Source organism: Syngnathus floridae, chromosome 4, assembly GCF_059516105.1.
Source record: "Syngnathus floridae isolate MCC-2025c chromosome 4, RoL_Sflo_1.0, whole genome shotgun sequence".
NCBI lineage: Eukaryota > Metazoa > Chordata > Actinopteri > Syngnathiformes > Syngnathidae > Syngnathus > Syngnathus floridae.
This window is the reverse complement of record NC_142416.1, coordinates 3,686,306-3,713,727: the sequence shown is the minus strand read 5'-3', so window position 1 is coordinate 3,713,727 and position 27,422 is coordinate 3,686,306. Positions and strand designations below refer to the sequence as shown.

At 42.4% G+C, this 27,422-nt stretch overlaps 1 protein-coding gene across 5 annotated transcripts in view; it reads right to left on the bottom strand.

Moving 5' to 3' along the window:
• The window catches only part of galnt7 (UDP-N-acetyl-alpha-D-galactosamine: polypeptide N-acetylgalactosaminyltransferase 7), a 288,442-nt gene that overhangs the window by 64,145 nt on the left and 196,875 nt on the right, over positions 1 to 27,422 (bottom strand). For 4 of the 5 annotated variants that reach the window (XM_088372323.1, XM_088372324.1, XM_088372321.1 and 1 more), the window contains 2 exons: positions 22,891 to 22,993; positions 22,706 to 22,804 (listed from right to left, as the gene is read on the bottom strand). In XM_088372323.1, the coding sequence (XP_088228449.1) occupies positions 22,706 to 22,804; positions 22,891 to 22,993 (202 nt within the window). Of the gene's footprint in view, positions 1 to 18,484; positions 20,891 to 22,705; positions 22,805 to 22,890; positions 22,994 to 27,422 lie in introns of those variants that run through there. The other variant, XM_088372325.1, reaches the window with a different exon arrangement.

Sequence of the window (27,422 nt, the reverse complement as noted above, 5' to 3'; positions counted from 1 at the left end):
GAATGCTTCACAAGAGAGAAGAGAACAAATCCAAAAGACAAAAAATAGAAAGATAAAAAGTGATGAGGCTGCCATTCAATTGGGATTTGAAAAATAATTCAGTGGCATCCCATTTAATGAAGCAGCTGAAAGTCCATATCAGCAACAGCTTAAAAATGCACTCCTCACTGGTTTCAGCCCTGAATGAGGCAACTGGGTGAGGAAACATTTGGTGGAGGTGGACATTGCTTGTGTTACAACAACCATGCAGTGGGCCAGAGACGCTGACAAAGTGATCAAGAAAGGCAAAAGTTCTGATGTATTTCATCTAGATGATGATGATAATGATCTAGATGAAGATACAACAGTCTTCTTCCAAAGTTCCCAAAGGGGCAGAGGAACAGTTAGAGGCCAACAAGGTCGCAGGCTACCATTAAAATCAAACCCCCCATCAGATTCAGACAACTGTTGGAACTGTGGGAAACGTGGACAATAGATGTCCATACAGCATGAGACATTCTGAGCGCATTAAAAGAAAAAAGAAAAAACACATGTAACTTTTGGCTTAGATTCATTGTCAGATTACAGAATGACAAATGACCAGGCATCAAATTATGTATGCACACGAAAGTTAAAATTTGTAAATCAAGTGGTAAAGAAATACAACTTGCTTCTAAAAGATTAATAAATAATTAGAATGTGCTGTCCTCGTGTGCGTGGGCGGGACCGGCTTCATGATCGACTGCAGGAAATGGCCAGCATGTGAGACGAATCATTGGTGCCGGGGCCCCCACCCCTCACGCGCAAGAGCTGTGCATGTTTATGTGCATATGTGTTAAAATGATGAAATTGGCTAAACTTTTAGTGCAAAGAAATTTGCTAGACGTCGTCTATCCAATTTGCACCGCAAAACAGAAAAACATTTGAAAAATAAAAAAGAGAGAAAAAGAAAGAAATCTGTGGGCAGAAACTGGTTCATACTAGTGCTCATTAGTGTCTCACCTTGAAGACTAATTCGAAAGACAGAGAAAACATGTTTTCAGGAATTGGATGAAGCAAAATTGTGAATTTAAGACATTGCAATGCTTGATTTAATAGGAATAATTGATTGGTCGTGTTATAACATTTATACAAACTTCTATATGTGAGTTAAATCCGAGAGATTGAGTTAAATTATACATTATATAGAATCATATGTAGTAAAGAACATATTGTGAGGGTTAATAGATTAGTTTGGTCCTATGCTTATGTTGGAATGTAACCTACAATGAATAACCTAGCTAGATTAGTTTCATCCTATGCTTATGTTGGAATGTAACCTGTAATAAATAACCGAGCTTGTCCTGTCTTCAGAGGTCAGGGGCTTCAACCCCATCCTGTCCACTCTCACCTCCACTCTCACCCCCACCCTGTTTCTCTCAATAAAAATGCTCTTGCAAGAGGCCTGAGTCAGCCCTCATTCGATCACCGCTGTATGCACAGCGACAAATGACTCTCCACTTGCAGGTATTTAAAAGGGCATACTGTCTCCCGTGTGGTTCTTGCAAAAATAAGTTAGAATGAGCACCACTCTAACATTTTGGTGCCGTGACCTGGATTCTCTCATACCCGCCATCTGGCTGACAGAGGACGACACACTGTACACCGGCGACGGGCCAGCGTCCATTAGCCGGACCTGGTAAAGAAAGACCTGGGAAGGAAATTCTTCACTGGGCCAGCATCTTAGGTCTGCCTTCGTTTGACAGAGGTGGATTGACGGGATCCGGCAGTGCAACGAACCAGGGGACAAGTAAGTTAAAGCCCTAAAGTTGTGTGATTGTGTTGTGAAACGCGTAAAAGGTATAAGTGCACGAGATATAGGTTGGGTTTAAGTCCAAGGGGAAGAAACAGGCTAAGAAAAGCAGAGCTTATTTTTCGTTCTTCGAAGAAGTGCGCAGATTCTTCTTTGTCTGTTTTTCCAAGCTCAGGGATCGGGCTTGGGTTAGTGTCCCAGTGGAAGGAACATGCTAAGAAACACAAAGCTTCATTTTTGTTCATCAAAGAAGAGCGTAGATTTTTCTTTGTACGTTTTTCCGGCCAAAGAACAGCTTGGGTTTGACTCCCAGTGGAAGAAACGGGCTAGCAAAAAACAGAGCTTCTTTTTCTTAATTGAAGAAGGGCGTTGATTCTTTTGTGCCCGTTTTTCCAAGCTGTTTGCATGAAACGTGTGTGGTTGAGAGTGTGACTGGTAGGATAAATTGACTGCAAATATAATTTGTTGAAAGGTCAATTTAAAACTCCATTGATGATCCTCAGAGAAAGAAAACATTTGAAAAAATTGTATACACCTAAAATCCCAAATCAAGATGGGAAATAAAAACTGTAAATCTCTAGCTCCTGAAGGAGATGAGAAGTACATGGCGAATAGATTTCTTAATTGTATGTGATACATGCCGAAGTGGAAGAAAAAGTATGGAGTAGAAGGGAAGTTGAAAGTTGAAATGTGGAAGATAGTGGTTGATGTTTTGGAGGAGAGTGTGGCTAGGAAGACAAAGGGACTGAGAAAGGAAAGAAAAGAGAGAGAACTGAATTGTGCTCGAATGTGGTTGAAAGCTTTGCAAGAGAGAAGAGAACAAATTCAAAAGACAAAAACTATAAAGGTGAAAAGTGATGAGGTCGCGAGTATGTTTGTCAGGCCGGAAGACAATGAGGCCACAGTGAGCAGGCGCGCTGTCCAGGCTGCAGCTCAAGCCGCAGCTGAAGGCGTAGCTCAAGCAGAGGGGCAAGAGGAGCTTCCTGCTCCTATGTTACTCCTGTTGCAGAAGACCCAGATAAATGGGCAGAAGACATGGCTGGAATCATACATTCCTATGGACTGAATGGGCATGAGGCAGGAGAAGCTGCAATGTCTTCCTTGGGAAAAGACTGGGCCAAGGTTAGAGGAAATTATACAGGTAGAAATAACCAAGGGCCTTTCCCCTATCCCGTTGAGGGAAATCTATTGGGAGGGGAGTATGCAGCACAATGGAATGATCTTGTGCAAAGAGTGCGAACTATATTTCAAAGATGAGCGAATTGTGGTCATTTAGCAGGAATAAAACAGAAGCCTGGGGAAGATACTGATGATTTTCGCTTGAGATTTGAAAAATAATTCAGGGTGCATAGTAGAGATGCACCGATCGGGCTTTTTCAGTTTCGATACCGATACCGATGCCGTGGCTTTGCGTATCGGTCGATACCCGATACCGATCCGATATTATGGTTGATTTAACAAGCTACATACCTCTACATGTGGAAAAATAAAATATAGCATCGGGACAAGAGAATAAACAAGTGACTTGGTCAAATACAATAATCAAGCAATCTAAACATGTGTTCGCATACTTTCCCATACATTTCTGACAGTGCGGTCTCAGAAAAATACTTGCGCGATGGCAAATTGTACCGTGGCTCCAGGTGGTCGAGTAAACGTTGGAAGCCCTCGTTTTCAACAACACTCATCGGTTGTCCATCCAAAACCATGAATTCCAGCACTTTCTCAGTAACTCTCATAGCTTTTGCGCTATTGCCTGGGAATTTTTCCCATCTTTGCAGTGCATCTGCTAACGTTAACTGCCGTGTAGGTCCACCTCCCGCTCCCTTAGATCTGCTCAACTGCTGGAACTCCTGGTGTTCCGTTGCATGGTGTTTCTGGAGATGCTTAATTAAATTGGTAGTACTATAACTGGCAGTACTACCACCACCCCTGGCAACATTAGCTTTGCAGACATTACAAACTGCCGTCGAACTAGTTGGCGTGTTCAGTTTAAAGTACCTCCACACAGCTGACTCTTTCGTTCGCTCCATGTTTGCGTTTGTTTAGAAAACTCTCGTGGCATGCGGCACACGTGCTGCTGACGTATGACGTAGCCCACGTCCCAATAGATTAAGGAAAGGATCGGCTCGCGGATCGGCTGCATTTTCCGATACCCGATCCATCTATTTTGTTGATATCGGGGCCGATATCCGATCCAGATATCGGATCGGTGCATCTCTAGTGCATAGTAGCATCCCATTCAATGATGCAGCTGAGAGTGCTTATCACTAACAGCTTAAAAATGCACTCCTCACTAATTTCCGCTCTGAAATAGGCAACTGGGTGAGGAAACAATTGGTGGAAGTGGACACTGCTAGTGTTACAGCGACCATGCAGTGGGCCAGACATGGTGAAAAAGTGATCAAAAGAGGCAAAAGTTCTGATGTATTTCATCTAGACAATGATGATGATGATGAACTAGATGAACAGTCTTCTTCCAAGGGTCCCAGCGGGGCAGAGGAAGAGGTAGAGGCCAACAAAATCACAGGCCTCCATATAGTTCAAAATCCCCACCAGATTCAGAGACCTGTTGGAACTGTGGGAAACGAGGACACTTTGCAAGAGAGTGTTGTCAGGCAAAACAAAACCAATCAAGGGGTGGAGGACGAGGCAGAGGAAAAGCCAAATTTTCAGCATGACTAGATTCCTCCCCTTTGACCTCTTGTGCTCCTACAGAGGAAGAAATAGTAGATGTCCATACAGCATGGGACATTCTGAGTGCATTAAAAGAAAAAACACATATTACCTTAAACAGAGGAAGTGATGTAGAGTTTTTTGTGTGATACCGGGGCTTGTAAAATCGTAATAAAAACTAAAGTTCCTAATCTAAAGGCCTCACAGAACACTATTTGGGTGAAATCTGCTGATGGGCAGGTACACAAGGAGAGTATCTCCAATCCAGTTGTAGTGAGAGATGATGAAACGGGAGTCATAGCTTCAGTCTGGACTGTCCTATCCCCAAAATGTCCCATAAACCTGCTGGGACGAGATCTGATGGCTCGGTTGGGAATTGCAATAATTCCAGTAAAGGAAGGCATGCGAGCATGTAGAGTGAGAGATGTAGACTCATATGCTGCACAAGCAAGTGAACAGATTTGCTGTTCCTATGACATCTCTCCTGAACGGAATGCCAAGCTACCAAGCAGTTTACTCAGTGAAGCTCAAATACAATTGTCACGACCTGAATCAGAAATGACTTGTAATCAATTACATGTCACCATGAACATTCCTTCAATCCAAAACATGAATATATTTTTTTATATATTTATATATATTTATCAGGGCTGTGGACTCGGACTCGGACTCGGGGACTCGGACTCGGTCGGACTCGGTCATTTTTGCCGAACTCGGACTCGGGGACTCGGACTCGGCCGGACTCGGTCATTTTTGCCGGACTCGGACTCGGTGCTGATTTTGACCGAGTCCACCGAGTCCGACAATAAAAAAAAAATAAGTTCAATTTTATTTTCATCATGCTGCTGAGAATGCACGTAGGAATACTGTCCACAGCCCTGCTTACGATCAATGCGGCCACGTTGAGTTGCACTTAGGCTAATGTTTACATTATATACCAATGTCAAGGATGATTATGTCACCCAGCTTATATTATTATTTTGATTTTGATCTAAATTAGCCTTGAATAAAGACTAAGCAGTCACATGAATTAACAGAAAAAATGGACAGCCGGACTCGGACTTGGACTCAGACACGGACTCAGACTCGGTGGTCAAGAGGCCGGACTCGGACTCGGTGCAAAAATCCGACCGAGTCCACAGCCCTGATATTTATTATATATTTTCTATAGTTTTCTCGGTGTCACAGAAATAACCTTGACAATCACTGTTCTGTACACTGATCGCAGGTCATTTGCAGCTGCTGCTGTGCTCCTGACCACTCCTCAGAAAGACAAATACAAGTTGTCGGCTGTACCCCACATTTCATTGTTTAAAGTATATTATGGGCGGATGTGGGTTGCCGAATTAAACTTGCCGGATCTGTCACTGATTATGAGGACAAAGGTGATGGGTGGAGCTACAGTACCAGTTGTGACATGTGGAAGCAAACAGTGTGTGAAGTGGCTTTTGGAAGGGCATGCACTTATGTGTTCTCCTGACTAATTAATATTTGTTTGACTGAGATGGAGGAGAGGGAATTGGCTGGGCTTCCTGAAAAACTGTGGACAAAGGTCCCATCTGATGTTGGACTTTTAACGTCCATTCCCCCAGTACAGATCAAACCAAGATCAGAGTGGCATCCAAGAGTTAAGCAATATCCTTTAAAACATGAGGCAATAAATGGGATTGCCCCTGTTATAAATGATCTTTTGACCGGAGGAATCATTAGGAAGTGCTCAGATTCTCCTTGCAACACTCCTATTTTTCCAGCCCAAAAGGCCAATAAAATTCATTGGCGAATGATACAAGATTTACGAGCAGTAAATGATGCAGTGCAGACAAGAGCACCTAATGTGCCTGACCCACACACACTTCTAAACACTTTGAAGCCTAACCAGAAGTTTTTCACAATAATTGATCTTAGCAATGCATTTTTCTCAGTGCCAATCCACCCAGACTCCCAGTTTCAGTTTGCGTTTACCTTTAAAGGTCAAAGTTATACGTACACCAGATTGCCACAGGTATTTGCTGATAGTCCAACTATTTAGTCCAACTAAGCTATCATGGCCTGCTTGGCTGATTTTCAAATGTCAAACAAAAGCCAACTTCTAGTTTATGTAGATCAGGGGTCTCAAGGTCCAGTCCTTGGGAGGGGGGGTGCTACCGGTGTGTTCGGACATCTGCGGACGGGGGGGGTGCTACCGGTGTGTTTGGACAACGGTGGAGGGGGGGGGTGCTACCGGTGTGTTCGGCCATCTGCGGACAGGGGGCGGGGCGGGGGTCAGGTCAGGGGCGGGGGCGGGGCAATGACATACCAGCTCTGCCGAACCCCTGAAGCCAACTCACCGAACCCCTAGGGTTCGATCGAACCCAGGTTAAGAACCACTGCTCTGATGGAAACTACAACCCTTATCTTGCCAGACTACAAGAAAACCTTTGTGCAAACAGCAGACTGCAGGAATGTTTTTACGACCTCAGTGTTGCTGCAGAGTCATGGCAGTAAACTATGACCAATTGCATTTTATTTTAAAAAACTGGATCTAGTGGCTCAATTCTTACCAGACTGTGTCCATGCAGTATGCGCGGTAGCGCTTGCAGTGACACTATCCGCAGATGTGGTCCTCTTCCACAAAATGGAGCTGTAATTCTGCATGCTGTAGATGTGTTGCTACCGCAAAGCAAAATGTCACCTGCCAGACACCTATCCTACACTGTTACACTTCTGTCCCAACCACACATTGTGATAAGAGGTGCACAGTCCTTAACATTGATCCATTGGGGTACCCCTGGTGGGTACCAAATGAGTATAAATTGGTAGACCAAATTGCAGCAGGGGTTTGAATCTATTTTCCTGTGGGTAACACCAAACAAGAATGTGGACCGTATAAATTACGTACACTATAATGTTCTCAAATTAACAAATTACACTCTTGCTCTTGGTCTGGCTCTTACTGAACAGCTCGATGCGACCTCGCTGACAGCATTCCAAAATCGCATGGCCTTAGACATGATGCTTGCTGAGGCTGGGGGAGTTTGCTCCATTTTTCAAGATCAGTGTTGCATCTTCATTCCTAATAATACAGCCCCTGACGGATCAGTTGTTAATACTCTCAAGGGACACCAAATGATGTCTGAAACCATGCACAGTCACTCAGGTGTGGGGAATCCGGTCCTAGGTTAGTTCAATAACATGTTTGGGTCATGGAAAGCAGCCATCATGCCGATGTTAATGATGGCGTGCGTGGCTATTGCGTTACTGTTAGGGGTCGTGTTTGTGTTCCATGCCTGAAATGTGTGTGGGATACAATCTTTGATCGTATGTTTGAGGATGCTAGGAGTAACCTGCAATCAGAAGTGGACACGTTGCTGAACGAAAATGAAAATGATGTGGTTGATAGCTACGAATTTGACATGGTGTAAAAGTTTATGATGACTGCACCGAAAATCGAAATAAGAGGTGTATGTTTGATCTTTCATTACACTCAATAAACAGGAGGGAAATGAGAAGGAATTTCTATATAACCATATTATCAAATGTAATGTTTCAAGTATATCTTAAATCATATGTGTCAGGGTTTTTCAGAATTTCCTTATCGTATGATTATGTTGGAATGCAACCGGTAATCAGCCTACTCTTACCCCCACTCGGTTTCTCTTAATAAATATGCCCTTGCAGGAGGGAGAGTTTAGACTTCATTCCTTCAACGGGTGAGCTCTCCACCTGCAGGTGTCTAAAAGGACTTGCTTGTCTCCCGTTTAGTTCTTGCAAAATAAGTTAGAGTGAGCACAACTCTAACATTTTGGTGCTGAAATCCGGGATCCCTCATACCCACTATTTGTCTGACGAAGAAGGACGTGCTGCATTGTCGACAAGCCAGCGTCCATTAGGAGGACCTGGAGAAGAAAGTCCTGGGAAGAGAATTCTTTCCTGGGCCAGCATCTTAGGTCTGCCTTCGTCTGACAGAGGTGGATTGACAGGACCCGGCAGTGCAACGAACCAGGGGACAAGTAAGTTAAAGGCCTGAAGTTGTGTGATTGTGTTGTTGTGAAACGCGTAAAAAGCCACAGGTGCACGAGAGATACGGCTTTGGTTTTTCCGAGCTATGAGATACGGCTTTGGTTTGTCCGAGCTATGAGATACGGCTTTGGTTTGTCCGAGCTATGAGATACGGCTTTGGTTTGTCCGAGCTATGAAATACGGTTTCGGTTTGTCCGAGCTATGATAGGCCTAAAAAAAAAAAAAAGCGCTGGAGTTTGTGTGAGTGTGTGACTGGTAGGATAAATTGACTAAAAAGCAGTTCTAGCATTGATCCACGGCAATAATACAGGCTAGTAATCTGTTGAAAGGTCAATTTAAATCTGCATTGAGGATCCTCAAAGGAAAGAAATTTGAAAAAAAATTGTAAAACCTTAAACTACTAAAATTAAGATGGGAAATAAGAACGGTAAATCTCTTGCTCTGCTCTTCTTTGAGATGAGAAGCTCATGGCGAGTATATTTCTTAATTGTATGCAATACATGCTGAAGTGGAAGAAAATGTATGGAGTACAAGGAAATTTGAAATGTGGAAGAAGTGGTAGAAGTGCTAGAGTGTGGTTGAAATCTTCACAAAGAGATGAGAACGAATTCAAGAGACAAAAGCTAGAAAGATGAAAACTGATGAGGTCAGACCAGGAGACAATAAGGCCCCTGTGAGCAGGTGCAAGGCCGCAGCTCAAGCCACGGCTCAAGCAAGGGGCAAGAGGAGTCAAGAGGAGGAAACCTCTCCCATATGACAGCAAAACATGTCATTGTCAGGTTATTAAAAATATTTTTAGATTGTTAGAGCTCCTGTCCATACAAGAAGTATGACAATGCTGTTTGTATGCCCAATTACAAATGACTTGAGATCAAATTGTGTTACACTAAAGTTAAAATATGCAAATCAAGTGGTAAAGAAATACAACTTGCTTCTAGAAGATAAATAAATAAAATTAGAATGTGCTGTCCTCGTGTGCATGGGAGGGACCAGCTCATGATCGACCACAGGAAATGGCCAACCTGTGACGAATCATTGGTGCTGGGACCTACCTTCCGCACGCGAGAGCTGTGCGTGTGTGTGCGTATGTGTTAAATTGATGAAGATTGGCTAAACTTTTAGTATAATAAAATTTGCTAGACTGTTGTCTATTCAATTTACACCGCAGAACAGAAACAATTTTGACAGATAAAAATGAGAGGAAAAGAGAGAAATCTGTTTGAGAGCAGAAACTAATCCACACTAGTGCATGTTAAGTGTCGAGCCCACATGAGAAATTCGAAGTAAACAAAACAACAGAACATGCTTTCGGGAATTGGCAGACACTAAATTGTGAATTTAATATTTTGCAACGCTACATTTAATAGGAATAATTGATTGGTTGTGTTATAAAATTGTACAAAATTCTAAATGTAAACTAAATCTGAGAGATTGGGCTCTTCAAATTTAAAAACAAAGAAAAAAAATTCAAATGAATTTGCCAGTAGTTTTTTTCAGTTAAGTTTTTTTTAATTGGTGGATTGTTCTACCAGGAAACTTGAGTTGAAAATGATATATGAATGTTGGTGTGCTTGTATGAATTGGGACCAATGTGTTAGGAAGACTCCTTTTTGGAGACTGTGTGAGATGCATATGATGAGCATTGATGAATGATTGCCTGAATGAAAGGTTGAAGTCGTTGGCGACTACTATAGAAAATTAGTAGAGCGACTTTGATGAAAGAGTGATTTTGAGCAGGTTGAATGCTAAAAAGAAAACGTAGCTTTTGGATTGATAATTAACGAGAGAAAAAACTGGAGAACCAGTAACACGTAGAAGCTGTGTGAACTGAGAAATTAAGAAGCGTTTTAGAAAGAAAGTTAAATTAAATGATGATGAAATCACATGTAGTAATACAACACTTCACTACATATGGATTCTCTAAATCATACAATTGAGTAAAATAAAACATACATTTTGATTTGTATTCAAATTTCTAAGATTCTTGTGATAAACAATGAGAAAATTATTGAAAAGTAACTAAAGAAACTACAAGAAAGTGAAAATGTCTAATCATTTGCTAGCTGAGTCGCTCCCCATTCGGGGAGGCCATCCATTTACTTGCTAAGCTAGTTGTGAAAACAGTCCAGTTGCCACAAAAAGTAGCTAAATGCACGTGTGCAGTACACACACACACACGAGACTGATAAGGTGTCAAGAGGTAACGAGCTTGCAGACAGAACCACAAAGCTGCAGCGCAAAAGACACTTCAATTTTTATACACACAAGAAGCAGATTAAATCACTGAAACATTTTTAAAGATGTGCAGCGACAAAGTCCATAGAGTGAAATTCAATTATGGATGAAAAGAGGGGCAAGATTAGAGAATGGCATCTATAAATGAACAGAAGACAGACCTATCCTACCAAAGAACCTATGCAAATGGGCAGCAATATTGAGCCATGGTGCGTGTCACATGGCTCAAGAGGAGGGATAGTGGTGCAGGTCAGTCAGCTTTATACAACATATGGATTTGATTCATATTCAAAACATTTTCAAAACAAAACAAAACAAAAAAAAATTTGTAGAGCTTGTTTCAACAAAAACAAAAACACTGAATGCCTTAACAGTGGCAAAAACGTCATGGAAAGAAATAATACCGAGATATGGGATTTTAGAAATAAACTCTCATGACAGGACTGGTATAAAGTGTGAAGATGTGCTTGGAAAAAAAAAACTGGAAGATCATGGAAAAAATGTTTAGACCTGGTTAAACTGTACATAAATATGACAAGTACTGTGGGTTTAACCCCGTATAAAAAATTGTTTGGGCGACAATATAGATTACCATGTTTTGAATCCAAGTGGGAAACTAAGGATGATTAAAATTTGGCAGATTACATGAGAAAAATATTTAAAAGGCAAAAAGAACAAACCACGTTCTCATTAAGAGCATTGAAAACGAAACACTGGTGTTCTTCCAAGGGGGAAGGGCCATGTTGAATCTTGATAACTACACCAACTGCCATTAAAATAGCAGAAAGGTCAGTTGAGGTGGTCCTAGCAAATTACAAAAGGGTCATTTCTTTTGAGGTAACGTTCAATCGCAGAAAGTGAGCCAAAAGAAGCCTTACCTCTTAGAGAAATGCCGGGAACAAGAAAATGGAACAATGACGTTATTGCATGTTGGGTGACTATCTTTGTTGCCATTTTGTTACCTTCAACAATATGGTATTTGTGGGTACTAAGAGTCATAATGAATAGGGGAGAGATGAGTGGGCAACTTATATACATAGGTCACCCCGAAAATTATGCTGCATTGTATCAATTTAAAAGATCAATTTGACCTTTGCAGGATGATCTGCTGTGTCGGATCTGGACTGCCATGAAAGTATGATGTTTATATGTCGTGTCAACAACCGCTGCAGATGTTAAAGAATGGGATGAATATCTAGAATGAATGTGGATAATTTGTTTCAGGTAACTAACTATAAGAGTAACTGAAAAAAGAAGCAATTGATTGCTTATGACGAACCAAGCTGCAAAGACAGAAAAAATTGAATATGTCATATGTATGGATTTGCGACCGATTATTTATGTTGTACCGTTGCGATTGACCAAAGATTGTGTGAAATCTGTCACGTCTACTGGATTGTGAAATGTGTGACACAGCATTCTATATAATATCCATTGAGAGAAAAAAGAAAAAAAAAAAGCCATTGCTTTCAGAGAATGTCGTCAAGCGAAATTGTATATACATCAACGTGCCAAGATCTGGGAAAAAAGCTGGTAAAAACCAAAATATCTTTAAATTTGAGAGGCGACGATGATCTGACCGAAATTGATGCAATTGGAGTTCCTAGAGGGGTTCCTGATTAATAAGAATTAAATGACCAAATTGCAGCGGGATTGGAGTCCTCCATTTGCTGCTGGTGAACGATGAACAAGAACGTAGACAGGATAAATTACATCCATTACAACATGCAGAAATTGGGCAAACGGACACAAGCGGGGCTCGAGGCAGTGCATGAACAGCTAGCCACGCCTTCCCTAATGTCGATCCAGAACCACAATGCTCATGATATGTTGTTGTCTGAGAAAGGAGGGGTCTGCGCAATGTTCGGAAAACAATGCTGCACCTTCATCCAGAACGACACCGCCCCTGATGGGAGCCTGACGGAGGCGATTGCAGGCCTGCGATCCCTCAAAACGAGGATGAAAGAGCACTACAAGTGGATGACTGCTTTTGGGAAGTATAACGCCCTTGTGTCCTCAATTTTACCATCAGTTGCAGTGTTTGCTGCTATGCTCACCTTGTATGGATGTTGCATACTATGTCTTCGTGCTCTGTTTAGTCGTCTCGTCACTACAGTAATATCGCCCATGGAGGACGAGATGGCTCAGATATGCCTAATGTCTGAGCGGCAACATGATGATGTTGATGGCAAAATTCCTGCATCTGTGTTACCAGACTTTTCCCAGATCCGTGGGATTCTGAATGATGACATCACAACGTTTATCCTTTGGAGTAAACATATTTGTCCTCATGAATGTGATCCGACGACTGAGAGTTGAGAAAAGGGGTTGGTTACGGTGATGTGTGGATTTGAGCAAATAGGTGTTAAACAGGTGGGAAAAAAATGTTACAATAATTAGTTTTGTAGAAGCGCCGGCCGGCCTGAACCAGAGGTCTCATACCTTCGCTCAAGGCCAACATATCTGCCAGGCTTTAGGGAGTTCTCATACTCCCTTCCTTGTCTTATCTGTGAGAGGCCCTCACTAGTTATGAAGAGAACACCTTTGTTCTTTGTCTAGCTAAAGAGAAGTTATTTCTCTATTATACCTTGTAGTTTCTGTTTATGAATTGTTGTTGACCGGGACAGTTTTTAAGTTATCCCATATTTATTCAATGTTTGGTTAAGTAGACTTCATGCAAGTTATCTCACATTTACTTAGCGTTTGTTGGAGTGTATGCACGAGAGGTATCTGATGATTTACTCATCATTATTATTGTGTTAAACGTAGCAAGAAAGTCTAGAGCATTGTTTTACAGGGACACGGCATCCAGGAGTTGGATATCAACACCGAGCTGTCACAATCAGTGTTGCCGACCCATCCCTGGACTTGCAGACGGAGGAAACTGGATGGGAGCTTTGGACATCGCCGCTGTGTGCCAGGATGAGAGAGCCGTTTTCAAGGTGTAAGGGCTCTACTCCCAACATGGCTGCACCATCGAACGGGACCTACTTCGTCCAGAAGTTCAGAAGCACTGCCTCACCTGCATCCTATGAGTGCACGTGCCTGTTCAGAACGGATCATGGTTTTGTGGTCACAAGAGTTGTCCGATGCTGCCTGCCAACTGGACTCGAGTGTGTGCGCCAGTGTGAGTGACAGACCACACCTACAGACTAGATTCTAGAACGTCATCAGCTGACGAAAACATGAGCACATATACAACTTCTTAGATGTGACAGATGTGATAATGATAATGAAACGTGGATTGCGTAGATGCTGTTCTGTTGAGCATGTTTTACAGAAACTTGTTGATTTGACCATCAATAATGCTTCGCAAGTAATGGATACAATGATGCACTATTTCTGTGTTTTTCTTTTTCTTTTTTTATTTATAGCATTCTGGTCCCCTAAGGCAGAGGGGCCGTGTGAGACTTTTCCTGCTAATAACATCTGGCCAGCAGGTTTTTCGCTTACACAATAAGTTTGATCTGGGGTATTGAGGGAAAACCTCATCTTCACTGGAAATTGTTGCTATCATTGTTTGTTGTTTTTTATTTTTACTATTCTTCTTTCTTCGTTATATTTTCTTGCTTGCCTTTGTTGTTTAGGGTGGCATAATCATATGATAAAACAGGAGGGAGATGTCAGGGTTTTTCAGATGATCCTTATCGTATGATTATGTTGGAATGCAACCGGTAATCAGCCTACTCTTACCCCTACTCTGGTTCTCTTAATAAATATGCCCTTACAGGAGAGAGAGTTTAGACTTCATTCCTTCAACGGGTGAGCTCTCCACCTGCAGGTGTCTAAAAGGACTTGCTTGTCTCCCGTGTGGTTCTTGCAAAATAAGTTAAAGTGAGCACAACTCTAACAATATGTAATCATGTTAACATTCAAACGTTTCAAGTAGATCATCAATTATATGTAACATTCAAATGTAACAAGTATATCTCCAATCATATAAACAGGTGTTGTGTAATGTACTTGATATGTTTTATCACGTCTTATTTACGCAAGTTATATATTCCGTGTTAGTGTTTCATGTATTCAAGCTTAATTTAGTTTAGAAAAGGTGGCCTGTACATGGCAATTCCAGGATGAAACGAAGGGGTCAGTACGACCTGCCCACCAGACTTAAAATACACCAAAGCTAAGAACAAACAAATATGTTATGATTAAAGTCCTATAATAAGTCATGTCATATTGATTCTTGAATGGGACGAGGATTGAAGTCCTCTCCCCATGTCGTGTCATGTTGATTCTTGTATTGATTAACTTGTGCAATTCATGAAATAAAAAGCCGGTTTGGGATGAAAACGTCAGAGATCTGACCAACAATCTGTGGTTTTCATCTCTCCCGGCTGGAAAGCTCACACTTGGGTGTCCGTGTATTTCATATCTTAATTTCCAACTTGTCATTGTGAGAGTCACTCCTTTGCATAAAAGTCAAAGTCAAAGTCTGCTTTAATGTTAAAGTTAAAGTCCCAAAGATCGTCACACACACATCTGGGTGTGGTGAAATTTGTCCACTGCATTTAACCCATCCCCGTGTGATTTTGATCCATCCCCTGGGGGAGAGGGGAGCAGTGAGCAGCAGCGGTGCCGCGCTCGGGAATCATTAGTTGATCTAACCCCCCAATTCCAGCCCTTAGTGCTGAGTGCCAAGCAGGGAGGCAATGGGTCTCATTTTTATAGTTTTTGGTATGACCCTTTTCAGTCTCAGGGCGGACACTCTACCACTAGGCTACTGAGCTCAATTTCTTCACATGCCAAGACATACAAAGAGATCGAAATTACGTTTCCCACTATCCCACGGTGACAAGACATAGTACACAATATATATACAAGTAAACAACACAAAAAATAAAAACAAGGCACAGACAATGAATAAATACGAGCGATGAATAAATAATAAATAAACAAATAACATAATAAATAAGAGGAGCGAAAATGGAGCAAGTGTGCATACAGCAGACAGTCAGAATATAGCGCAAAAGTACAGGACGTTACGCAGGAGGGAGGGAGAGTTCAGGATCCTAACAGCCTGGAGTATGAAGCTGTTGGTGAGTCTGGTGGTGCGGAAGCGCAGGCTCCTGTACCTCTTCCCAGAGGGCAGAAGCTCAAACAAGATTCTCTTTTGACAACTATATGTACTATGAGGCGTTCATGCATTTATTTGGCAGTCATAATGGCCCTATGAAGGAAACTGTGACTACGATGCAGCCCGCGACAAAAATGAGCTTGACACACCTGCCATGTCGTGTAGAATCTAAATAATAGTCGGAAAACACATTAGTTACACCAAAACGTAATGACGAGTATGTGAGCACCTTGCAAGGAGTTCGTGGAAGCATACAATCATTTATTAGTCTGACTTTTTCTGTCTTCTCGGGGGTATTTTTTTAGAAGTGTAGAAAATTAGAACAGGTTCCCCCTTCCCAAGCAAAGTTAGGAGGCAGACAGTATCAGATTGTTGTCAATAAAAACATGAAGAACACACTATTGTGTTTGTCCATTTCTATCTTTAGAAGCTAGGTTCCTTTTCTTTTCTTTTTTTAAGTTCTCACTCACATTGTGCGCAACGTGTGTTCAATGACGACTCACACAGTCGGAAAACCCATTCATTGCACCAAAACGTAATGACGAGTATGTGAGCACATTTCAAGGAGTACCGTATTGGCCCAAATATAAGACGACCCTGATTATAAGACGACCCCCTCTTTTTCAAGACTCATGTTTGAAAAAAGACTTTTTGAACACCAAATTTAATTGTTACCGTATTTGCCGGTGTACAGGTCGACTCGGTGTATAAGTCGACCCCCTAAAATTCGACGGAAATTTGCGATTTTATGATATATCCTTTGTATAAGTCGAGCTCAATTGTTGCATTATATTAAACTTCAAAATTCAATATGCGAAATTTATTGACGAAATGTGTTCAAATTCCGGGAGGCCGTGCGCATGCGGCTGTTTGTAAGCACCGCGGAGGAGATCGCGGCCGGCGAGCTCGCGCACGCCGCCCGGCACCAACGGGAGGCCGGAAATAGCTCCAAGCCGAGCGGATCGGCACTTTATAAGCACCGCGGAGGAGATCGCGGCGCCTCATTGGACTTCCAGCGGCCGGCGAGCTCGCGCACCCGCCCGGCACATCCGGGAGGCCGTGCGCACGAGCCAAGTGGCCGAAAATAGCCCCCGCCGAGCGGATCGGCTGTTTATAAGCACCGCGGAGGTGGTCGCGGCGGCTCATTCGACTTCCAGCGGCCGGCGAGCTCGCGCACCCGCCCGGCACATCCGGGAGGCCGTGCGCACGAGCCAAGTGGCCGAAAATAGCCCCCGCCGAGCGGATCGGCTGTTTATAAGCACCGCGGAGGTGCTCGCGGCGCCTCATTCGACTTCCAGCGGCCGGCGAGCTCGCGCACCCGCCCGGCACATCCGGGAGGCCGTGCGCACGAGCCAAGTGGCCGAAAATAGCCCCCGCCGAGCGGATTGGCTGTTTATAAGCACCGCGGAGGTGCTCGCGGCGCCTCATTCGACTTCCAGCGGCCGGCGAGCTCGCGCACCCGCCCGGCACATCCGGGAGGCCGTGCGCACGAGCCAAGTGGCCGAAAATAGCCCCCGCCGAGCGGATCGGCTGTTTATAAGCACCGCGGAGGTGCTCGCGGCGCCTCATTCGACTTCCAGCGGGCCGCGCACTCGCGCACGCCGCCCGGTTCAAATTTTCTAAGTGCAACGCACAATGAGATGCATGAGAAACGGCCTTGGTTACCATCACTGTTAGAAAAATTGTATATATATGTTATCATGCGTTCTCTAATGAGTACTTATTCACAATGTTACTGTTCAGTATGCTTGCTGCTTTGCCTTGCTTATTCTTATCTTGTACAACAGAACAGGAGGATTATGGCTGGGTCAGGGGCGAGATGACGGTTGTGTCAAACAAGATGCTGCTGACAGCTCAGCGTCCACCAGAACAGATCGTGAAAACAACACGTCAAACGATGCGTCATGAACCTTCTGATCTTCCTTAAAGAACGTCACTTTCTCTTTTTATCTCTCAGAATATCGCTTAAACTGTTTTGCTGATATAGCCATATCTGCACGCAACACTTTGTGCGTTACTTTTTGTTTCTTTTCTTACGAGACGAAGCCACAATCTCTTTCCCCCCCCCCTTAAGGGCTAATCGTCTCACACTGTGGGTAGGGCATTTCCAAATAAAAAGAGCGAGGAGTGTAAAACAGATTTTTAGTGTATTTCGGGACTGCTGTAAGTCTGATTGCACTCCTCGCGAGAAAAGACTCAACATTCTGCCTCACTGGTTTTGTCTGCTGATCCTTTTGCTGATTCTGAACCTGACAATCACATTTGAAGCGATGAATACGAAGTTAAATTTTATGACTCGGTGTATAAGTTGAGGTCGATTTTTTTCGGTCGATTTTGGATCGAAAAAGGTCGACCAATACACCGGCAAATACAGTATACAGAAAATGATTATTTTTCGGACTAAAAGTCGCTCTGGAGTACAAGTGGCATCAGCCATAAAATGCACAATAAAAGGGAAGAAAACATATATAATTCGCACCGGAGTTTAAGTCGCATTTTGGGGGAAATTTATTTAACAAAATTCAACACCAAGTACAGAAATGAACCAAAAAACCCTAGCTAAACGATACGGTATGCTAACGTGACATAATAATAATAATAATAATAATAATAATAATAATAATACATTTTATTTATAAGGTACCTTTCAAGGCACTCAAGATCGCCGTACAGATATAAAATAGGATAAAAAATGACCGGAGAGCAGCGGCAGCAAGTCGCGCCAGCGTTCACTCACATCCGGTAGACACAATTACAACATATTGTAATATAGTATATTGTATAATATAAAAACAAACGAGGAGCTGTGAAAGGGCCTGACGTAACATTAACAGTTATTCAAATAACTATAACATAAATAATACATTTATCAAACCATCCGTGTCACTCCAAATCATTGAATCAATCGATGGATTCTTCATCCTTTCTGCAAACAACACCGTGTGTGCGGCGCGCCACTGACGTCGGACTCATCGTCAGTTGCAGCTCAAATGATTCCACAGGCCCATATAACAATATGTAAACTACACTGCTCAAAAAATTTAAAGGAACAGTTTTTTTTTATCAGGGTATGGCATGAATTCAATTAGACTTTTCTGATAAGGTTTTGGTCAGGTATGTGGCAGAGGGGGTTGTTAATCAGTTTCAGCTGCATTGGTGTTGATGGAATTAACAACAGGTGCACTAGAGGGGCAACAACGAGATGGTCCCCAAAACAGGACTGATTTTGCAGGTGGAGGCCATTTCAAGATCCTCCCTCTTAATCTTTTTTAACTGTTTTCCCACAAGTGTTGGCTTTAGCTAGAGTTATTATCACGACTGGGAGCATGAGGCGATTTGTTAACCCTCCTGCAGTTGTGCAGATTGTCCAACTCCTCCAGGATGGCACATCCATGCGTGCTGTTGCAAGAAGATTTGATGTGTCTCCCAGTACAATCTCCAGTCAGTGATGGTCTGGGGAGGCATTTCCATGGAGGGACGAACATACCTCTACAGGCTAGAGAACGGCAGTCTGACTGCCATAAGGTACCGGGATCAAATCCTTGCACCCATGGTCAGGCCCTACGCTGGTGCAAGTAGGTCCTGGGTTCCTCCTGATCCACAACAATGCCCGGCCTATTGTGGCAAGAATGTGCAGACAGTATCTGGAGGATGAAGGAATTGACACAATTGAATGGCCCTCACGATCACCTGTTTTAAACCTGATAGAACACCTCTGGGACATAATGTTTCAGTCCATCATACGCTGCCAGGTTGCTCCTCAGACTTTACAGGAGCTCACTGATGCCCTTAGACAGATCTGGGAGGACATCTCACAAGACGCCATCCGTCGTCTCATTAGGAGCATGCCGCGACGTTGTCAAGCATGCATACAAGTACATGGGGGCCACACAAGATATTGAAAAGAATTTTGAGTTGCAGAAATTGAATTTAGGCAAAATGGACGAGCCTGCCATATCATTTTTTCACTTTGATTTTTGGGGTGTCTGTATACTGAGCCCTCTGTAGGCTGAAAACTTTTATTTCCATCAAAAGATGTGGCCTCCTTTTGATCCTGAGACATTAAACTGTCCATTACAGTATAGATATCCCCCCCAAAAAATTCACCATTGAAATCTGATGTGTTTTCAGTGTTCCTTTAATTTTTTTGAGCAGTGTATATATCAAATAACTATAATATAAACAACAATTTTATCAAACCATCTGTGTCACTACAAATCAATGAATCTATCAATCGAATTCTTCGTCCTGTATGTAAACAACGCCACATGTACAGCGTGCCGCTGACGTCCGACTCGTCGTCAGTTGCAGTTCAAATTATTCCACAATATAAACAACAATTTTATCAAACCATCTATGTCACTCCAAATCATTAAATCCATCGATCGAATTCTTCATCCTTTATGTCAACAACGGCGCATGTGCGGCGCGCCGCTAACGTCAGACTCGTCGTCAGTTGCAGTTCAAATTATTCCACAGGCCCATATAATATGTAAACTATATATCAAATAAGTATAATATAAACAACAATTTTAATCAAACCATCTGTGTCACTACAAATCAATGAATCTATCAATCGAATTCTTCGTCCTGTATGTAAACAACGCCACATGTACAGCGTGCCGCTGACGTCCGACTCGTCGTCAGTTGCAGTTCAAATTATTCCACAATATAAACAACAATTTTATCAAACCATCTATGTCACTCCAAATCATTAAATCCATCGATCGAATTCTTCATCCTTTATGTCAACAACGGCGCATGTGCGGCGCGCCGCTAACGTCAGACTCGTCGTCAGTTGCAGTTCAAATTATTCCACAGGCCCATATAATATGTAAACTATATATCAAATAAGTATAATATAAACAACAATTTTAATCAAACCATCTGTATTACTCCAAATCATTAAATCCATCGATCGAATTATTCGTACTTTATGTAAACAACGGCGCGTGTGCGGCGCGCCGCTGACGTCGGACTCGTCGTCAGTTGCAGTTCAAATTATTCCACAGGCCCATATAACTATATATAAATTATATATCAAATAACAATACTATAAACAACAATTTTATCGAACCATCCGTGTCACTCCAAATCATTAAATCCATCGGAATCTTCGTCTTGTGTCACTTAAAAGAAAAAGAAAAAAAAACATAGCTGTTGACTCCGGAACTACGTGCGCCACTGACGTCAGACTAGATATATCAAATAAATGTAATATAAACTACCACCGGGCAGCGGACCGGTACCGGTCCCTGGGTCACTTGATACTGGGCCGCAAAGCCGCACAGAAAAAAAACATTTATTTATTTTTTTATCGCCGATTAATTAATTCAGGTCAATATTGGTGATACCGTTGGTTTAGTCCTTGGACCCATGCCTTTTGTGTCTAGAAAGTTGATCATGTCATAAATGCACAATGCCCTACTGCGAGGTTGGCGTGAAGCCTGGTAACGTGATCATGTTAAGTTAGTTCCGAGGAGCAAGCTAACATGGGTGGGTATACACTAGGCATCAGATCAACTTTTGGTCTTGGTTTTGGCTATATTCAAGATTTTAATGGCCTTCACATCTTTTGTCTTTTAAATGTAGTTAGTTATGAATTAGTTGTGCTCCAAGCCTTCGTTGTATTTTCGTTGTTTTGTGGTTTTAGGTACTGTTTTATGCAGCACAGTGGCGCACTAGTTAGCACGTTAACCTCACAGTTACTAATAGGGTGTGGGTTCGATTCCATCTCTGGCCCTCCCTGTGTGGAGTTTGCATGTTCTCCCGGTGCCCGCGTGGGTTTTCTCCGGGTACTCAGGTTTCCTCCCACATCCCAAAAAGATGCTTGCAGGCCAATTGAGCACTCCAAATTGCCCCTCGGTGTGATTGGATGGTTGTTCGTCTCTGCGTGCCCAGCGATTGGCTGGCAACTGGTTCAGGGTGTCCTCCGCCTACTGCCCGATGACGTCGGCATGCCTGCGACCCCCGTGGGGACAAAGGGTATAGAAAATGGATGGATGGATGGATGGATGGATGGATGGATGGATGGATGGATGGATGGATGGATGGATGGATGGATGGACTGTTATAGACAAAATTAGACAAATTGCTTCCATACTCAACTGCTTCGCTTCTTCTCGACACTACTTCCAGAACAAATTAGCGTCGAGTTCTGAGTTTCTACTGTCTATATAGTGCATGCGTGTGTGTGTGTGTGTAATAAAATGACCCCAGTTGAACGTTTCATCAAGATCTCCGTCCATCCATCCATCCATCCATCCATCCATCCATCCATCCATCCATCCATCCATCCATCCATCCATCCATCCATCCATCCATCCATCCATCCATCCATCCATCCATCCATCCTCTATACCGCTTGTCCCCACGGGGGTCGCGGGCGTGCTGGAGCCTATCCCACTAGTCATTGGGCAGTAGGCAGGGGACACCCTAAACCGGTTGCCAGCTGATCGCGTATTTTGCCATGAATGCCTTATTTTATCAAAGAATATCTAATTCTGCTGCACTTCATTTTCCCAAAATGCCAATTCCAGTGTGCCAGTATGCCAAAGTGGCAGTACAGTACTGCAGCATTGCCAGTGATGCGAAGGCCGTTAATAGCTGCTTGCAGCTCTAGTTTTTCTTTTCTTTTCTTTCTGAAAGCAAGCAAGGTGGTATTTTGAATAAAAAAATATGGGGCAAAACATACAGGCTTTGCCTTTTTTCGCAATAAATAAATGTTCGTCAGTGACAGATTATATTTTGTAAGGGTTTGGAAAAAAAAAGGGTCTTGCTTTAAGATTTTTGCCTTTGTCTCTTGTTAATAGATGACTTGTTTATTTTAGAATCATTGCATGATTGCAAACATGTGACCAAATGTGGATTTTTAATTTCATTAATATTGACTACAGGGCATAAATAGACAGCATGATTTTGAACTACTGTGATGTTTTACTTACCTGATTGCCACCCATTCTGTGGCATGGTCCAGTTTCAATATTGCCTCCATTTGTATGTCCCATACTGTCAATACAGTAACCCGTCTCAAAGCCACGAATCTTACCACAAACACATATGCATGTAAATAGGTTAGACTTAATGCTCATGAACCGTATTTGTCTGATGTGCTGTTTCATTTACTCACCTCTCCCCATTCAATATTTTTTGCAGGCAGGGGATAGTGTAATGGGATGTCATAAGCTATTTCCTCCATGAACCATTTGAAGCTCTTGCAACGATGTTCTTGCCTGAGAAAAAGAAATATTGAAAGCAAAATTGCATATTTTAATTCATGGCCTCTTAACTTGGAATTTAAAATGATTCCATTACTCATTGACTGTCACAATTTGGTAAAGGATTATTCTTGTCATATTGTGTTTGGGTGCATAATAGACTTCCTTTTGTCACGTTTATAGTGAATACATTTGGGTTTCAGATTGAAAGATGAATATGAGACAACAGTTCAGAATTCCAGATTTTATTTCACGGTGTTTACTAAGGCTCAAATATTCATTTTAGATGAGAAACCGTGATTAATGATGCATTTTTGCAGCGTATAAGGATCAAAGCAGTACAGTTTGTCATTGTCTGAATTTCTGCTGAAGGTACATCTTGGTTAATTACTCATGTCGTCACACCTTAACACTGTGGATTGGCCAGTTACACATAGGGACCGCCCCTCCTTAGTCAGACTTGCTATAGTAAGAGCTGTCCCTCACTCTTTCACACAGACATTATTGATTCTTGCCTGTTTTGTGATGTTTTAACGATTCACAACCACGGTCCATTGGGCACTATTGGACTTGACTGCCCTTACACCTGTTTATGGACCCCGTGGAGGCTATTTTGTATGTTTTTGGGGTGTTCTTATGGTATTGAGGGGGGCTGGTTGGCGGGACCATTTACAATATTTAGGCCTCTCACCAGCTGGCCCGCTGTTACTTTTTTCCTTTGTTCTTGTCTTGTTGCTTTGATGGCTTTTACCTTTCACACTTATTGGCTTTCTTTGTGGTGCCGTTGTGTGTCGCAGCCTTTTATAGGAGCCTATTGAGTTGTGCTATCATCTGTGTGTCTTTTATATACCAGCTTTGTGGTATGAATGCTGCTGGGAACCTGAATTCACCCCCCATCCATAAAGTATCAATCGATCAATCAATCAATCAATCAATCACACCCAATTCCATCCATCCATCCATCCATCCTGCTTGTACCCACATGGTTCGCGGGTATGCTGGAGCCTATCCCAGAAGTCATCGGGCAGTAGGCAGGGGACACCCTGAACTGGTTGCTAGCCAATAGCAGGGCAGACAGACACGAACAGCCACCGGCACTTGCACACACACCTAGGGTCAATTTGGAGTGCTCAATCAGCCTATCAAGCATGTTTTTGGGACATGGGAGGAGCTAATAGTCTCCCATGCTGGCCTCCTGTCACTTGATCATTTTCTTATTGAGTTCAGACATCTCAAGATGGAGCGTTTCCATCATCTGGCCTCTCTGCTCACAGCCCTCAGGTTGCTTTCCAAGGCTGGAAGTCCCTCGTTGCTAAAGGCGGCAGGCATCGTTCCTTTCAACTTATTTTACAAGTGCAACCCCATGAGGGTCAACGTCGAGTCTGATCTGGTCAATTTCACTGACCCAGCTTAGGAGTTCCATAGCTTATGATACAGTTGGGCAAGTGCCTGTTCCTGCCGCTATGAAATGTGCTCCCGATCCGCCCTCAAGACTCCAACTCGTTCATGTATTATTCAACAATCCACAATATTTTTTATATATTCTGGTACGGGCATTTGACGACAGTGTTGAAGAGTTTTGTTAGAGTGGTGCTCACTCGTTTCAACAACTGAATGGTTAAACTTTTCAGAGTCAAGGGAAAGTAAAAGGTTTAAACAAAGTTAATAATTTTAGTCTACATTCCAACATAATCATACGATGAAGATAATCTGTAAACCCTAACAGGTTTTGTAACAACAATTGCACACATCAGTAGCATAGGAACCAGCCTGTATTATAGACATTATAAAGAGATTTATGTTCCGGTAATTGGCACCAGCCACTGGTAGCGTGTAGCTCCTGCTTATTTGCAGGTGTTCAAATATCAACAGTCTTCTAAGCCCAAAGCTATTTTGTCCAAGTCTGAATAGATTTTGTGTGTGTGTCCCCAGTTTGGCTGTTGAGACGAGTTGCAAGCCGCACCCTCTCTGCCTGGGTGTGTCTCAGCCACACAGAAGGAGGCAGGCTGTTGAGAGCACCAGGTGGGGTTAATTAAGAGGGAGAGTGGTGGAGCTCATGGTACCCTGCCATGATTTGGACAAGGCAGCATTTCCAAAGGGCAGGACTGCAGCGGAAAGCTTGGAAAACGAAGCAAAAGAAGGAGCCGGTGAGCCTCTGGACATTTGAACATGAGGCTACAGCCCGCATCTGGGTGGCTTTGGAAATAAATATGTAAAATTGATATGGGTTAGGATCATACTAAACATTATGGTGAAATCGTGGTAAATTATGTGGTGTAATTTAAAAAAGTAAAAGCTAAAAAAGAAATCGGGAAAAATGTTTGTGTGTACTTACCGGGTTGAAAGCTGTTTGGCTTCATCCTGTCTTAGTATTTAAAAATTAAGTATTTGATTTTGGGTTGTATTGCTTGATCATGGTTTAGAGTTTGACCATCTATTTGTGTTTATTTTAAGGTTTTTCACCTGTGTTGGCTGTGTTGGCTGTGTTGACTGTGTTTGGCTGAAGATGAAAATAAACCAAAGACAAGGAAAAAACCAGTCATGATCACTGAGTGAAGTCCAGTTCAAATCCTTTTGTCCAAGCGCCTTTCAAGTGGGGAGCTGCAGTTTAACCCCACAAAAGTGTGGGTCACTTGACATTGGCTATTGATTTTCTTCTTCAATACAGAACTTCTGTAGGGTGCGTGTGTCGTTTGATTTTATAGTCACAGATAGAAAAAGGCTGATTTCGGCTGTAACAAACTCACATACATTTTCAATCATCATTGACATACTCAGTAGTGTGTCAAAACTGTGTTTTTGAAATAGATTTAGGTCCACCACCTGTTTTGTTGCTCTTGCATCTGTGAACTTGTTGACTCTTGAAGAGAGCAACAACATATTTTTGTTAGTTTAGACAAACTTATATACTTTTTATATTGTTGTACTGTTTTACTTATGTCAATCAATGAGTACATATTCCTATTAATTTATATATTTTACCATGTCAATCAATGTGTGAATACTCCTAATACGTTATACACAGTTATTTAATCAGAACACTGACACAGCACACAGAGCTTGGTAACTTTTTCATTACACATAAGGCAAAGTTTATTAACTTTATGACACATTGATACAAAACATTCAGGTGATAATAGAGCAAGTGCCTGCCTTATGAGAATATGTTTTTTCCTCATTTTCTCCTCCCTGTTTGTTCTCCTCTTTCTTATTCCTGCCTGTGGACACTATAAAAGCATTATGACCGGAACTATGAATTGTTGTTTTCATCTGCTGAAGTGCATTTGTACTAACTGCCGTGAAGCAACCCAAGATCTTGCAAATAAAGAACCAACTATTCCTCCACATCTTTGTTTTCTTGCTCAACGACGGACATCTTGAACAAAACGCAACACTCTGTATTTTCTTCGATACACGTTTGATCCACGTTTTCGATATTGTAGTGACGATAAGGTTGTCCAATGTCTAAAGATAGTTCTGTATTTTTCAAAGTTGGCATTTAACTCCTGTTAAATTGATCTTCCAAACGTCATCGTGCTTGAACATTGTTTCAAGAATAGGACTCAGATTTTTCCAGAGTTTAACACCTGCAATGAAGATCCAAAAGCTGTTCATTGACCTGTATTTGGGTACAGTAAATTTACCCTCATTATCCCTGAGTTTCTAACCACTGTTGTTGGTGAAAATGCTTTTGAATGTTTTTAGGAAAGGGGTTTTGCCGCTCTTTGAACATAATTTGAGCAATTTGATAATCTACAAGATCCTTGAATTAGAGTATCTGTGATTTGAAGTTGGCGTATTATGGCTATTAATCCTTTTTACATTTTAGTCATTCAGTTGTGGTCTATATGAAGTGGAACAGCAAAGTTTTTGTCTGAATTTGTCATCACAGCATCACAAGCCCCACTTTTCCCCTTGTTCTGAGGAGCGGCTCAGAGGAAGTCGTTTAGGTGCGGTCTCTTTAAATGCAAACAAGACAGTGATCCCTCATTTATTGCCAATAATTGGTTCCAAGAACCCTCGCGATAGGTGAAAATCCGCGGTTCCGCTCCGCTCTTACCGTGCTGGCTGACACGACCTCACGCTGGTTCAAGGGAGCGCGCATATCCAAACGAACGGTACCAATTTGGGTCCATTTGGAGGAAAAGGGGGGGCTGGATGACGTCATCGCTATAAAATAAATGTGTAATATCTCCGAAACGAAAGCAGCACAAACGAAATTTTTTGCTGCATAAACCAGCACAAACGAAGCACAAACGAACGGTACCATTTTGGGTCCATTTGGGGGGAAAGGGGGGGGGCTGGGTGAACTCTGGATGACCTATAAAATAATTGTTCATAACTAAAAAACCATAGCAGCACAAACGATAATTTTTACTGCACAAACCAGCACAAACGAAGCACAAACGAATCAGACTATTTTCCTTAAATTTTGCGTCGGTGG